This window comes from Candoia aspera, chromosome 2 (genome assembly GCF_035149785.1).
Source record: "Candoia aspera isolate rCanAsp1 chromosome 2, rCanAsp1.hap2, whole genome shotgun sequence".
NCBI classification, from domain to species: Eukaryota; Metazoa; Chordata; class Lepidosauria; order Squamata; family Boidae; genus Candoia; species Candoia aspera.
This window is the reverse complement of record NC_086154.1, coordinates 230,935,452-230,950,726: the sequence shown is the minus strand read 5'-3', so window position 1 is coordinate 230,950,726 and position 15,275 is coordinate 230,935,452. Positions and strand designations below refer to the sequence as shown.

General features: G+C 35.2%; 1 protein-coding gene across 13 annotated transcripts in view; it reads right to left on the bottom strand.

Moving 5' to 3' along the window:
• SSBP2 (single stranded DNA binding protein 2) overlaps window positions 1-15,275 on the bottom strand; it is a 162,554-nt gene that overhangs the window by 34,206 nt on the left and 113,073 nt on the right. For 8 of the 13 annotated variants that reach the window (XM_063295463.1, XM_063295465.1, XM_063295467.1 and 5 more), the window contains exon 5: window positions 10,919-11,008. The exons of the other annotated variants lie outside the window; for them this stretch is intronic. In XM_063295463.1, the coding sequence (XP_063151533.1) occupies window positions 10,919-11,008 (90 nt within the window). The remainder of the gene's footprint in view (window positions 1-10,918; window positions 11,009-15,275) is intronic. 13 annotated transcript variants of the gene reach the window in all.

Below are 15,275 nucleotides of genomic sequence, written 5' to 3'. Positions count from 1 at the left end.
TTATATTTCCATTTTTTAAATTTTGTTTTAAAGTTCACATATTTCTTTCTCTTTTCATTATAAGACACAGTATCAAAGTTTGCACTATCGAATATAATTTTTTTCAAAAAAGAAAAATAGAAGCCAGAATCTTTAACAGAGATTTCTTGAATTCACTGGAGAAAATCACAGTCCATTTCTAGACATTTTTAAAGTACTTAAAGTACCTAACATAGCCAGAATTGAGCATCAAGAGTGATATCCTGCCTCTAGGCAATCTGCAAATATATCAGTTATTCAATAAGCTTCAGACTAATGTTTTTGTCTTGTTCACTGAATTTTCTCCAGTGAATTCAAGAAATCTCTGTTAAAGATTCTGGCTTCTATTTTTCTTTTTTGAAAAAAATTGTATTCGATAGTACAAACCTCAGATTTGATACTGTGTCTTATAATGAAAAGAGAAGGAAATGTGTGAACTCTAAAACAAAATTTAAAAAAATGGAAATATAAATATGATTATAGCATAGCAAGATAACTTTACTTTGTCTGTAAAATAAGTTTAGAATCACATGGTTTGTTGTTTTGCAATTTCATTTTCTTTCCTGAATTACTCAAGTGTAATGATGAAGGGAAAGCTCAGGTCACTGTAGCTGTATGAAGGTTATGTATTTGGAAGAAAATTCTGAATCTTTAAGAATAGTTCTGAAGGCCTGGAAGGAAGGTATTCCAGTTAGACAGCTTTTCTAAAATAGCATTATATTATAGCATGAGCTACTATCAGTAGCACAAGGAAAATTAAGGTACTCCATAATTCAAGTGGCCTTATAGGCTAAGCTTGGAGAAAAAATATTAGTTTAATAACCACATTAATATTTATTGTTATATTGTTATATAATCAATTTTTTAAAATCCTAATTGCACTGAGTTTAGTTATACTACTCTGTAACAGTAAGAATAACAAGGCAATAGTGTTACTACACTAAAAGAAAAGAATTCATATTACCAATGTAGTATCTTTGTTCTTTCCCTGGCATGTGCAACATAATATGTACAGTACTATAAAATCAAGTCTGTTCCAACAATGTCATATGGTTAAGAGAAAATGCAGAGAATGCAGTGGCCACAAGATGGCATGGTAATCTTATAATCATTATACATTTTCATAAAGTTTTACAAAAAACACTTATAAAATATGACTTTTCAATTCACAGGGAGCACCTATGAAAATATTTTTATTCGTAACTAAATCCATTTATAACTTTGCCAATTGGAAATCATATAGCAAAAAGCAACAAAATATTATACACATCCAGTAAATCTTTGGTTTAAGGGACTCATGAGAGGAAGGAGAAAGTCTGTTAGACCCCAATGTTCATTAAATTTGAATGGGATTTCAAGCATGCAGAAAATCTATTACGCTTCGATAAAATGGTGAATGGGAGTTCATGTATCTATAAAATGGCATTATACCTATGTAAACTGGAAAACAGATTTTGTCTCTTGCAACTAAAATCCAGCAAATTGAAGGGTTACATTTAATATTTTATATTTCCTCATCCTGATATACCTTTCAGTCATTACTAGTCACTAATATAAATAATTTAATCATTATTTTATTATGTAGATTTGCTTTAAAAGATAATTCAGAATTAAATATTTTGCGGTATATCTCATATAGGTAAAGGTAAAGGTTTCCCTTGACGTAAAGTCCAGTCGAATCCGACTCTAGGGGGCGGTGCTCATCTCCGTTTCTAAGCCTTGGAGCCGGCGTTGTCATAGACACTTCCGGGTCATGTGGCCAGCATGACGACTCGGAACGCCGTTACCTTCCCGCCGAAGCGGTACCTATTGATCTACTCACATTTGCATGTTTTCGAACTGCTAGGTGAGCAGGAGCTGGGATTAACAACGGGAGCTCACCCCGCCGCGCGGTTTCGAACCGCCGACCTTCCGATCGACAGCTCAGCGGTTTAACCCGCAGCGCCACCGCGTCCCTATATCTCATATAAGCGAGGTATATTTTATTTTCTGGATGACTTGCCATGCATATGTGTATGTACATCTATGGGGTTGATTCAAAGTATCACTATTGAACTCATCTGTATTTTCCCTTAGTAAAACCCTCTACTACCTTCATCTTCAGAAAGTCTAAGATGGCACCATGATCATCTAACAAATAAATACAATGTTCATACTATAATTTATACATGGAGAATATGTGCATATGCATACATCTATCTCCTAACCATAATGAATACAAATTGATTGCAAATGGGTAATGGTAATTATTTTCAGACATTTGTATATTCAACTGCTACCTACAGAAAGATCTAATGCCTGGAATGCAGGTAACTCTCTAGCAGCTATAATGCATTTAAAACCTATTTTGGAAGCAGCTAAAATGCATTTAGAACTTATTTTGGAAGCAGCTAAAATGCATTTACAACCTATTTTGATCTCTAAATTTTCTACATTTTTAAAAACAAATCTACTGGTTCTTCTTGTGTTCAAGAAGAACACAAGAAGAACCCTCTTGGGGGGAGACGGGCGGTAATAGAAATATGAATAATAAAACGAACAAATAAATAAATATCAATATCCATTTTTAAACAAAGCTGAAAATTATCGCATGGTATTTTTTAAAGAATCAACGCATAACTCAACTGTTTACTAATTCAATTTCCCCCCAACTTACTTGCCATATTTCAGATTCAGTTATACATCAAACTGTATAGAATTCTGCAATTTATTTTATTATCATTCACTTTTGCAGGACTGCTCTTTAATAATGCCCTCTGTTCATTGCAATGTCCTCTTTCAGCAGTTTCTCAATGGCAGAGTTTATACATCCACTCAACAAGAAAGAGTTGTTGCCTTCAAGGTCTCCATGGCTGGAAATCATTTCTGTTACTAATACCATGTGTTAATGTGCAACAGCAATCAATAAAATTGCATACTGAAAGCACTGTGATATTTTCTATTGATGCAAAATGTAGTTACATCAGTTGCATGTAGAGAACAAAGCCATTTTTATCAGAACTGTGAATCAAGGAACCTTGGTGTACCATGCAAGCAAGATGTCACTGCATATCCTAGATTTCTGAAGTTAAGAATCCTAATAAATAAATAAAATGAATGATTGACCTTAGCTCTAACTTTGTCTAATATGAATGACTTTAATCATGTTTCCTATTTGTTTTTAAAAAACAGTCTTAGAGTATAATGCTACTCATTCTTTTAAGTAGGTTTATTGAGTTTAGTAGGTCTTACTACAATGCTAAATTTTAAATAAATCACGTTATTTCCCTGCTACTGTTATACACCCAAACAATATAATTAAATTTATATTAAATTTATTTAAATTTAATTATATTAATAAATTTAATATTATTTATTTATTAATATATCAATATTTATTAAATTAATATAAATTCAATAAATAAATAAATAAATAAGTTCAATGAAATGACAAACTTTCCGTTCAAAATGAAATCATCTCACTTTGCATTATTTGACATCAGTGTGGAAATCGACAGTATTCTTTTCCAATACCACCAGACTATATACTTATCAAGGTAAAGTTCTCAACAATAGGAAGGGGCCAGACTAGGACTATAGAGGCAGAACAACAGGTAACAATGTGATGCCAGGTCTGCACTAAAGGCTAATCACACATCATTAATTAGTTCCAAATGCTATCTAAAAGCCTCTGTGTTTTCGTGATCTTTGTTGTAAGGACAGAAAATTATTTTTACTACATCCATTTGTCCAAAGAATGGAACATTTCACATCAGAACTAGTTATTCCCAAGACACGTATGGTAGAGTCAGTGAAATGTTTGTGTACTCTGCTGACTGAAAGATAGTAAATGGCTTTTTAGTGGTATCCACAGAAAAAAGATATGGAAAAATTTAGCATAAAATACCCCAAATGTCAGCAAGTGATTTATATCATCTAGTATTTATCACAATATATTAAACAAGAGACTTAAATAGTACAGGTAGTCTTAGTTTAGCAACTGCAATTGGGACCAGCAGCTCTTTTGTTAAACAAAGTGGTCATTAGGTGGGAAATCAAGTGACCTTGACTGTGTTTTCCTTTTCGTCACTCTCTCACCCTTTGGAATGCTCACCCTGGTGCTGGCATAGCTGGCTTGAAATTGACAAGACTAATCAGTTTCACACCTTCAGCTTTTGTTTGTCTTCAGTCCCCTGTCCTTTGGCATGCTAACCCTGGTGCTGGGGTAATTAGCAAGAAGGGAATTAATGCCTGCATTTACATTCATTGGAGAAGAAGGGATTACAAGAGAGTAAGCAGGTACACAATGGGGAATAATCGAATGTAGTGGTGCCAGCAGTCCCAAGGGTGCTTGGGGTTGGGAGCCACGAGTGCTGTATACAAACAGCCTGGTGTATTCCCCATTTTGTGGCTGCTTATTCTCTTGTAATCCCCTCCTCTCCAAACTTTCCACTATGTAAGGGGGGGAAATGGGTCAGGCACAGGAGAGATTGCCTACAGAAATTGTCCACCCCCTCTGCTTGTTTAATCAATTTCTCTGCAACAAAAAAATAGTTATACTGGACGCACAAAAGAAACCAGCTGATGTCTTAATAATTAAAAGGGATATACAAATAACAAACCAAGAGAGTGACTTGGATAATTTTCCTATATCGGATTTACAAAAGAGGTTTGTTAAAGCTTTGAAGAATTTTTTAAGAAGGGACAAAGAAAAAATGAAAAGAAATCAAGTTCTAGGACATTATTTAAAGGGACTAAAGATCAAGACTGTTAGAAGTAAAAGGAAGGAGTATAAAGTTAGTTTATTTCATCAAGGTTAAAATAGATATGTTGTTATCTCTATCTGTTACCCTTAATGGACTTTTGCTGATCAGGACTGAAATGATGAGGCTTTATGGATTTGTTTATAGATAAGAGATGGGATATGGGAAGAAGAGATTATTTGTTATATTCTAAGAGAAGGTGATAAGTTACTAACATTTATACTTTGTACTTGCTGTGATGAAGGGGGAAGTCATTTCTTTATATATCTCTTTTTTCCTTTACTATATTATTTTTTCTTTCTTTTCTACTTTCTATTTTTTCTCTTTTCTTCACCTTCTATTTTTCTTTTTATTCTTTTAGTTGTATTAGTTTTTATTGTTGTATTTGTAATTTTTAATAAAATTACTATATATTAAAAAAACACCATTAATGTTGCTGGAAACAGTATTTCTGTATTTCTGTTATAAAGTTACTGACTTTTAAAAAAAGAATCACTGAAGCTCTGCCTACGTATAGTGACCAATATCTTATCATATAGTTTTTATATTCATCAATACTCCTTCCAAGGCAATTACATTGACTTTTACTAAGCTATGTATACATAAATACAACTTAACAAAATGTTTCCTTCACATCTATGCAAGGTTTCATTCATTGCTTTTAAATTTTTCATCCCTTCCTTTTTGAACACCTCATCAACTCCATCCAACCATAACTTGCTCAGTTTTCACCTTCCTCTCAACTCATTCTTCTTCATACCTGTTTTGTGATTAGATTTTTTCATTCTATCTGTATGACCAAACCATGTTCAACTTTACTTCTTTTGTAGTAGTTACTCTCTTTTCTATTCAGTCCATATTCATTCTGCACCTGTTCATTACTAACTCTACCTCTTGTTTTATCACACACTTAAACACTGCTTTCTGCTGCATTCAACTTAATTTATACTTCCACTCAAATATACAACTCTCATTTCTCTATAAAAAGGAACAGAAGTAAACACATAGACATCAACTTTTGCTCCTTTCAACAAATATTAATTTCTTGCAACAAGCCAGATGCTACCCACTACTTTTTAATAGTAATTGAACATCTGAAAGTTTTCCATAATTTTCCCTTATTTACTGAATATTCTACCAAGATACAGAAAATCATCTACATGTTTTAGTTTTTCATCACTTATATGTAGGTTACAATTGTTTATCCCATTTTTGCTGTCAAATACAACATTGAATTCATTAATTTTCAGATCCATATTCCCCATTGCATCATACAACCTGTCTCACATTTGCTGCAAATTATTCATGTTCACAGCCAAGAACTAAGCACTGTCTACATATAAAACTATATGTACATTTATACCCCAAATGACACACTTCTAGTGTTACTACAAGATTCTTTATACATTAAATACATTAAGCAAACAAGGAGACATCCCATACCCTTCTTGCTTACCATCTGCTTAGTGTTTAAACTTTCACTAAACATTCCATTTATTCTCACACAGGCTTTACTTCCATTATGTATCATTCTTATCACATTCAGCAATGAACATTAAATTCCACATGTGTGCAAAACATTCATATTTCAAGCCTATTTACTTTATCATAGGCTCTCTCTAAATCAACAAATATATAATATTTTTTCCCCTAACATTTCTCAATTACTTGTTGAAGAGCAAAAATTTGGTTTGCACACCTCTTGCTTGGCATAAAGGAGCCAATCAAGTAGCTGATATGAATGTGTTTGCTGCCCACAGGGGTGTCTATTGTATTTTTATGGTTTTTAATTCTGTAAGCTGCCTGGAGTCACCATGTGTGAACTGGGCAGCCTTATAAATTTGATAGATAGATAGATAGATAGATAGATAGATAGATAGATAGATAGATAGATAGATAGATAGATAGATAGAGCTGTACTGCACTTCCCAAGCTTTTCTCACTCTCACCTCTTGTACCCTTTCAATCAGAGTTCTGCTAAAGATTTTCCTGTTGCTATTAAACTAATTGTTTTGTAGGGGGGTTTTTTGCCGCCTTTTCCTTTGTATAGGGGAATAATAACATTCTTCTAATTGCCAGGCACAGATGCAGTCTTTACCCATTAAACATACTGCTTAGCCACAAGCAAACTATATCCATATTTTAACATTTTGCTAGTTACACCATCAACTTTCTTGCAGGATTTATGACTCCCTCTTATCATTTTTCTTCCCTGCTAACATTTTAAATGTTTATTTCAATTCTATCCTTTAACATGTCACTATCATACAACTCTCTTCCAGCATTCCCCCATTCCAGTTTTGTCCCAAATAATTTCACCACTATTATTCTCTAACAGAATAATATTTTCTCCTGGATTTATTTCATTCAGTACGTTGCAGAATGTTTCCAAAACTCATCTCTGGTTCTTCCACTGTCATCATTCACTAAAATGTAATGTACAATTATCACCACCTATGGATTTCTATCACCATAAGTACCCACAACAATCAAGACTTCTTCATTTCCTTGCATGCGTACACCAAACCTACTCCACAGAATCAGACAACCTTCACTCATATCTATTACTGTCGGCCTCACGGGGTAATCCAGATAGGAATCACAACCAGATGAGCTAATTCTACTTTATTGCAAAGCTACATTGACAGAATCTTGTAAGTCTGAAAGTACAACACCCCCCCCCCCGCCTTCTTTACCGCCCGAGAAACTAAGAAGGGTCTCTTCTGAGCCTCTTGCCCTTGCCACTATCCAGTTGCGGGCTGTGCTGTCTCTTATCTGACCATTCCCTTGGCAGCATCTCTTTGCCTAGTCTCCCAAGTTATTTCCCACATACCATTATTATTATATCCTCCTGTCAGCCCTCCCAGGTAAACCAGACAGGAAACACAAACAGATGAGCTAATTCTACTTTAGTGTAAGGTTATATTGACAGAACCTTGCAATCTGAAAGTGCAAATCTCCCACTGTCTCTTTTCACAGCCTGATCAATTAGGGTGGATCCTTCCCAAGATTCTTTCTCTGACTGTTAAGTACCTGCAGGCTCCTCTCTCTCTTTTATCTGATCGTTCCATACCTTCCCCCTTTCATTAGGTTGGCAGACACATGGCTTTCCTCCCTCCTTTTTTCTTTTCATATTATTAATTAAACCTTTTACATTCAATTTGCATTCTTCCATATTTCATGGTCATTACCAGACGGACCCATGACACTCTCCTCCACTATTCACCATGGCTTTCAGACTATGTTATCAACCTTAGTCATACCCATGCCATATGGAGCATTCCATACTTACTATAAAGAAAATACCTATCAGTTCTGGCACATTGTAGCTAGTACTTACTTTGTTTTTAAGATTTATAAGGCTGCCCAACTCAAACCGAACCTTTTTCTGGGCGGCATACAGAATAAAAGTATGACACAAGTAAAACCACAGCTCAGCTTTACTCCAAGCATATTTACACTAATCTGTGCAAGCTAGGATCTCCAATATACTACTTCGAAAGTATTTTGCCCACATCTCACCATCTAAAAGGTATATGCATCATACTGACACCTACATAAGAAGACAGCTATTGCCTGTATGATTTCTAGATCTTAGGTTCACTAAGAAGTTTATAATAACATTGGTATTTTCCACACATACTTTTCTTATTCAGCCTTTAACACAATCTGGCAGCTAGACTTGAATAGTTTTTAAAAATTAGTAGCAAATTCTTAGCTAATTTTGGAATTATTTTTTACCTTTAGGTTATTTATAAAAAAAATGCACAGAAAATAAAAGAATAAAGGAGCATATATTCAAAATGCACTGAAAAATATGTTATTTCTTAGACTTAGTATATTTTAAGTATGTTTTTTCTAGAGAGAAAGATTACAGGTTTTTTCAAGAGTCCAACAAATAGATATATGTATATTACATACCTATTCCATAATTTCAGTAAGATCTTTTACAATCTTAAAATTATTCAAATATCTGTAGGATGACAAAACTAAAATATCTTTATGATAACTATATTAAAGCTTAATTTGTTACCATCATTCAACACAAGTTAAAATAATTTCACCAAACTTGATTGAGAAATTCAAGAACTCAGTGCCACTATGTATTGTCATACATCCAAAATGAGCTGAATTGATAAAAATATAGTTAATGCTAAATTTAAATAAATTTTATCTAATAGAACAAATCACCTCTCTGTGTTAACTATGTCTTTTTTTAAAAATAGATCTTTTGAATAAGCCTAAAATAGTGTTTATATCCTTGGTAAAATGACCAGGAATTTCACAGGTTTGTACTTAGAAAAAAGTGGGGCCCTGGAGTTATACCTTAACCCTTTTTAATATGCAGTAAAATGCCAGGAGTTTAATGAGTTTTATAAGTTGGGGGTAGTGCTAAGAACCTATAGAAGGCACCACTTCAGACTCTGTCTGGGGGAGTCAAGACTTTGGCAAATCTGAGCAACTTTATCAGCAAAACACTGAGCAAAACAATCACTGCTGCCAGGCAGGAGGTCTTCTGACTCATCCTTCCCTAAAATGAAATTTACTACTCTAAACAAGGCATCCCATTGGCACAATATGGTAGGAGAAATAGCAACACTTTGTCTCAATTATCACTATAATGTAGAGTCAAACTGAGCTCAAATTCATGCTTGATTAAATTCACTTTTGGTCTTCAAACAGCACTTCCAGATATTGTTTCTGGTGCTCCATCTCCCAAAGCTCTTCAGCAAACTATGATGCACCTTGTGAACAGAAAAAGGCATGGGGACTGTTTTATCAAGAGGCCAGATTATCTCCTGTTACCAAGACTAACTAGGCCTTCAACAGAACTGCCTCTCAGGTCATTGGAAAACTTATCCTCTAGAAACTGGATCCATCCATTTCCATTTAGTATGTGGAGCAGACTGACTAGGAAGTGATCTGACCACAGCACCAAGCTAGATGGTTCTCCATATTCAAATCATCACACAACTAATGTGAGACAAATACAAGGTTAAACTATATGACACTTGGGACAAGTCTGTGGTTTTGAATAATCATACTTTCTAGACCCAAGGCAAGGAAACTGAAATCATCCAACACCAAAAGCAAGGGGATGATAACACAAGTCTGTATATCAGATGAAAATCAAGGAACCAACTAGTATGCCAGCTTGTGCCTACAGCCCAAATTAACATGCAGGCACTTACCCCCAACAACATCAGCCATACTTTCTCTGGTTTCAAATGCGTTATCCTGTAAAATCAATGCCAACCCCATCCCACTGCTGCCTGTAGCTGCTGTAGAACCTAGAACCTGGCTGGACACATCTCTAAAATGCTTTTCTTGCCCAGCAAGTCTCAGTAATACACACCAGGTATGTCTGCTGTGAACGTTGTGAACTAAGTTGTGAATGATCATAGTCTTATTAATGTATATACAATCTCACTATGCTTAGTAACAGCTTTCAGTCAGCAAAAGCTAATACTGTCCCATTCACTTGGCTCTGTTTTATCTCTCTGTGAAACATGAAAGGTACTTGGTTCTCAAATTAATGTTTTTGTCACTTAACATAATTTGACATAGACAGTTTTCACTTTCATTCAAGCAAATATAAGAAGTTTTCATGTACAGGAACGCTATTTCTAAAAATGCTTTCCTGCTTTTTTAACAGGCCAACCTATATGAAGATGAACTGAGAGGACACCAATCTCAGTTTCACACAGCTTCCTCTTTAAGAGAACATTCTGGAATTTCTAGACTACACATTGCTAGTTTGAACTTGCCTAGTAGTATTAAGCTACCGTTTGCTACAGCATATATCTTTAATCAAGTATCAAAATAATACAATTTAAGTTAGATTTAACTACGAAGACAAAGCAAGCAACCAATTTCTTCTATCATACAACCTCACCTGTGGCACATTTATACTAAGTTATCATAGCATATTTAACATTTTATTGTAGATTTTAAATATGCACTGCTTATATAAATAGCATAAACTTATTCTCTACTGCGACAAACCATCTGTGGTAATACTCTCTTCTATCCCAACCATCTGAAATACTGTGCATTTTATTCATGGTAGAAATGGTATTCTTTCACGGCAGTGCCAAATAATGCTACTGTCCCTTTTCTACTTTCTGAAAGCCCTATAATCAAATTTTTCTGAATACCTGAAAAAAACCCGGTGGTACAGGACCTACTGGCATGCCATCTCCTGGGGGAATGTTTCCTAGCACTGGACTGGGAGCTGCTGCAGCGCTCTGAAAAGAACAAAGGAAAAATAAACCTTTGTCATTGCACAATAGGCATAAAACCAAAATACTACGTTGACCATAGTGTGGCAAGGCAGAAAGGAACACCCTCTGCACAACAGTTTTCATTTTTTCTTCCATTTAAAATAATTAGTGCTCATTTTCAAAGTGCAGAAGTGAAATACTTAAATACAAACTTACGTTTCTTTAATAAATTACTGCCTTACACTCACAAATGAAAGGGAAACTTGGGGATCAGGAACTTCATTTAGTTTAGCCGGAGACTTGTAAACTGCATTTGTATAAGGTTCTATTACAACTCAGTCCAATGTGCGTCTTCTCATCAGAAAAGTAACATGTCAGCCAAGCAGCCAATATTCAAAGCAGGACATTATGGAAGAATTCAATCATCGATACACTAACACAATTCTGTAACTGATACTCAGTGCAATACTATAATCTATTAAGAAATAGACTCCTTAAAATTAAATGGAACTTAAATATATTGGGAACTGCTGCCTTGAAAGATCAAATTAGATATGATAAATGGTGCAAACAGTTGCAGCATGAGATAGGGACAGATATTTACTATTTTCTCATTTCATTCTGATGCTAACAACAACCTGGGAAACAGGAATTAAATCAAGAAAAGAGTGCATATCTGTTGAAAAAGGACTATATTTAACCCACACTACTTTTCAAGTCAAAGATGGAAGATCCAATCATTACCCTCCCACGTCACAGCTCTCGGTCCTAAAACAGGGGTTCACAAACTTATTTGTGCTGTGGCTCCAACAAAACTTGGGATGATGACAATGATGATAATTCAAGATCAGCTGGAAGAATGAAACTTTTTCTAATATTGGGGGGGGGGGCTCTTTGCACTACAACCTAGAATCTCAAGATGACAATTCTTATCATCCCAAACAGCTAGCTGGGGCTGATGGGAATTGAATTGCTTTTGGGGAGGCTGGCTGACCTCTGATGGCTTTACAGTTGGCAAAGCTGCCCCTGAGTAGGAGCTTACTTTGCATGCTGCTCTCCACTGGGCATAATTACCCCTGAGGAGCAGATGGCTGGGATTTCCATCTTTCTGGGTGAAGTTCCTTCCTGTTAAGTTCCTGCTTGGGAAATATGGGTTCCTTTAACAAGAGCTTTGAAGGGAGGGTGGGAAAGGTGAAGGGGATGGGAAATCATTTTAAAGGGAAAGAAGCAAAGGAAGGAGGGAAAAAACAACAACAATGTAAGGTAGCAGAAATAACCTAAGGATGGTGAAGCACTTCTGGAGATTACCTGCTTGCTTTCTATGGTGTTCTCGCAATCTGGATCCTCTAGTCAGTCCTTCTAGTATATTCAAGTCATGGTGGCCCAACAGCCATGATAACTCTCCTGGGATGAATTGGATATTAGGACGCTCCTTTTAATATGTGGGAACAATTAGACAGCCTGCAATGGCGAGGGAGGGGGGCGCAAAAGAACTGCCTGAAAAAGAGACTGGATGTCCTTTGCCATGGAAGGAAGATGACTGTCACTGCTTTGAGAGTTCCAAGGTGCTTGAAGGGCCTGTAACTTGTACAGCTGGTGAAAGAGCACCTAGCACTGGGGAAGGAGGCTGAACCTGAGTTGCCAAACCAGGAGTGGAAAGGAGGCTTCTTCCAATGTACTAAGCATCTGGTATCCACTCATGTGGAGGCTGACCATGTGGTAGGTACTGATCAGAATCTGTTTCCTGTTCCTGCTGCCTTTTGCTGGCAAGAGCAGTTGTCCACCAATGGTGGCAGAAGGAGTCAAGTGAGTGTGCTGTTTCTACCAGTAGTTATCTAATGTGGTGTGCTTGCTGACATTCTCTGTTCTCAATTCTGAGGGGTCAACCCTTGTCTGGGCCTGTACCTCTCCTTCCTGTCAGTCATGTGCCATGTGCAGTGCAGACTCTTTCTACCTGCCTTGCCCAAAGGTTAGATCTCTACAGACACTGAGGTTCCTTTTTGACATCCTTTAAAATGTTCTGGCCCCCATAACTTTATGACCCCTCTCAAACTGGCTCGTGGCCTCCAAGGGAGTCATGGCCTACAACTTGAGAATCCTTATCCTAAGACATTTTCTTTTACACAGAAGCTACCATGTATTATAATATGACTAAATTTAGATTATCCTGAATTAATGCAAAATAGCAGCTGCAGGAGGAAATAAATTAACATGCTGATGGTTGATTAGATAACAGGGTAAGATGAAGCCTTTATCATAATTTTCTTCCAAAGTATGGAAGTCTGAATATGCCTTAAAATTGAAAGTATGCAGAACACTGCTATTTTATGCTTCCTGCACAATGTGGATCCTTCCTTCTGGCAAATGTACAGCTACTTATATTAAAAGTTACAAAAAGTTTTGAAATAAAATTGCTCACAAGTGAATTGATATTATGGGCTTATATTAAGAAAATGCTAATTTTTGGAACAAAAGACATTCCATTTTTTTAAGTGAAACAGAGATGAAAATCACTAATTTTTGATGCCCCTCAAATGAAGTAGGCGGGAAATACAGCTCCTCTATTTCAGTAGAGAAGAAACTGCTATTTCTTGCAGGTATTTGAATTACCATTAAATCTAGATTTATAGAAGTCTTTCTAACAGCAGAATATTTTGAAACTGTATGAGGCTGAAAGGATTTCTAACATCACAATCCTATGAGCTCAGAAGATTTACTTACATCTTATTAATGAATTAGAAGTTCCTATGAAATAGAATTGGCCACTGGGTGTCACTTTTGCACCCAATATATAAAGTTTATTTTGAATTAATTGTGTTTTAGCATAAAACCCAACTTAAGGAAGCATAGCACATAATTTTGAGCACGTAAAACTAAATTTCATTATGATGACACAAGGTGATGCTCTTGTTTTTCCTAAGACTTCATAAAAACAGGGGTGAAAAAAGGAAGCTTAGACTGCACACATTTCTCCATTTTTTCCAGATGAATCCAGTTTGATCACATATTTAACTGCTACATTATACATTAGAACTAGATCTAAAGTGGTATGAATGTGTGTTTGTGTGTGGGTGCATATGTGTGTGTCTGTGAGTGTGTGTGTTTGTGTATACACACAAGCACACAATGGCAGATGACAATTACCTTTGAATGCATTTTAATAGTGTCTGTATGATTATGTAAACTAGATCACAATTAAACATAATAAAATTAAAAACTGTTAACCAGCAATTTCTTTCAATATGCCTCAAATAAATTATAAAATGTTGGTGTAATTCCCGAAGTAACACTTTCTTTAAAGATCCCTCACAGAGTGTATAAAAATAATATTTAAAGTAATTAGATATGGACTGCCATGCAGCGCATTAGCTTGGACATGAAGCTAACCATAATTTAGTGTTAAAAGTAATTTCTCAATGCCCCCTTCTCCTGCAAGTAATGTGGATGACTTTGAAGACTTCTTACTTCTGTTTTGGATTAACCATATCTTCCTGTCACAGCTTATGAAGTTGAAGCTTCATCACAGTTTACTGATAAGGCAATATTGCATACATCATGCATTAACAATTATGATGCAACAGTAAAATTTTCTCAATTTGTCTGTAATCTAGAGGTTTAAATTTAACCCTCCAGTTACAGTTCTAGAAAAGTTAAATAATAATAAGAGTACAGAGTTCCAAGTTACATATCCCAAAACTGCCTGATATATACAGTACTGTCTTTTTTTAGTAGTTTTCTACTTCTCAACCTATAGTATTGCAACATTTCTTAATTTTGTTGTATGAGAAACATTATGTAAAGTACACTACTCAGCAATTTGCATTGTTCATAAAAATTGATTTTTTGTAGTTTATTTCCTGTGAAAGCTAATGTAACGTATTAAAAAATATATAGACTTCATTATAGAATATGAGACAGCAACAAAGCAATGGATCATATAGCTATCTGACCAGAGTGATCTATAACCATATACAATATCTAACTTTCAAGAACAGAGTTAATTAACTTTATCCACATGGCCACTATACTTTGTAAATAATATAAAAGATAAATCAAACAATGGCATTGTTTAATCTTGGCTGTTCCTTCTGATGTAAAGAATCATATTGTTCTGAAAAATCACTGTCATTCCTTGGCAAGGATCACAAAAGATGACTCTGGCAACAATCTCATAATCATGTCTTCATAATGAATAAAGATCTTCCATTTTAGAATGGAGAGATCTGTACAAAAATATAACAAGCCATAACATTAATAAACTAATAATAAAAGGTTAAGAGGTACAGTCTTA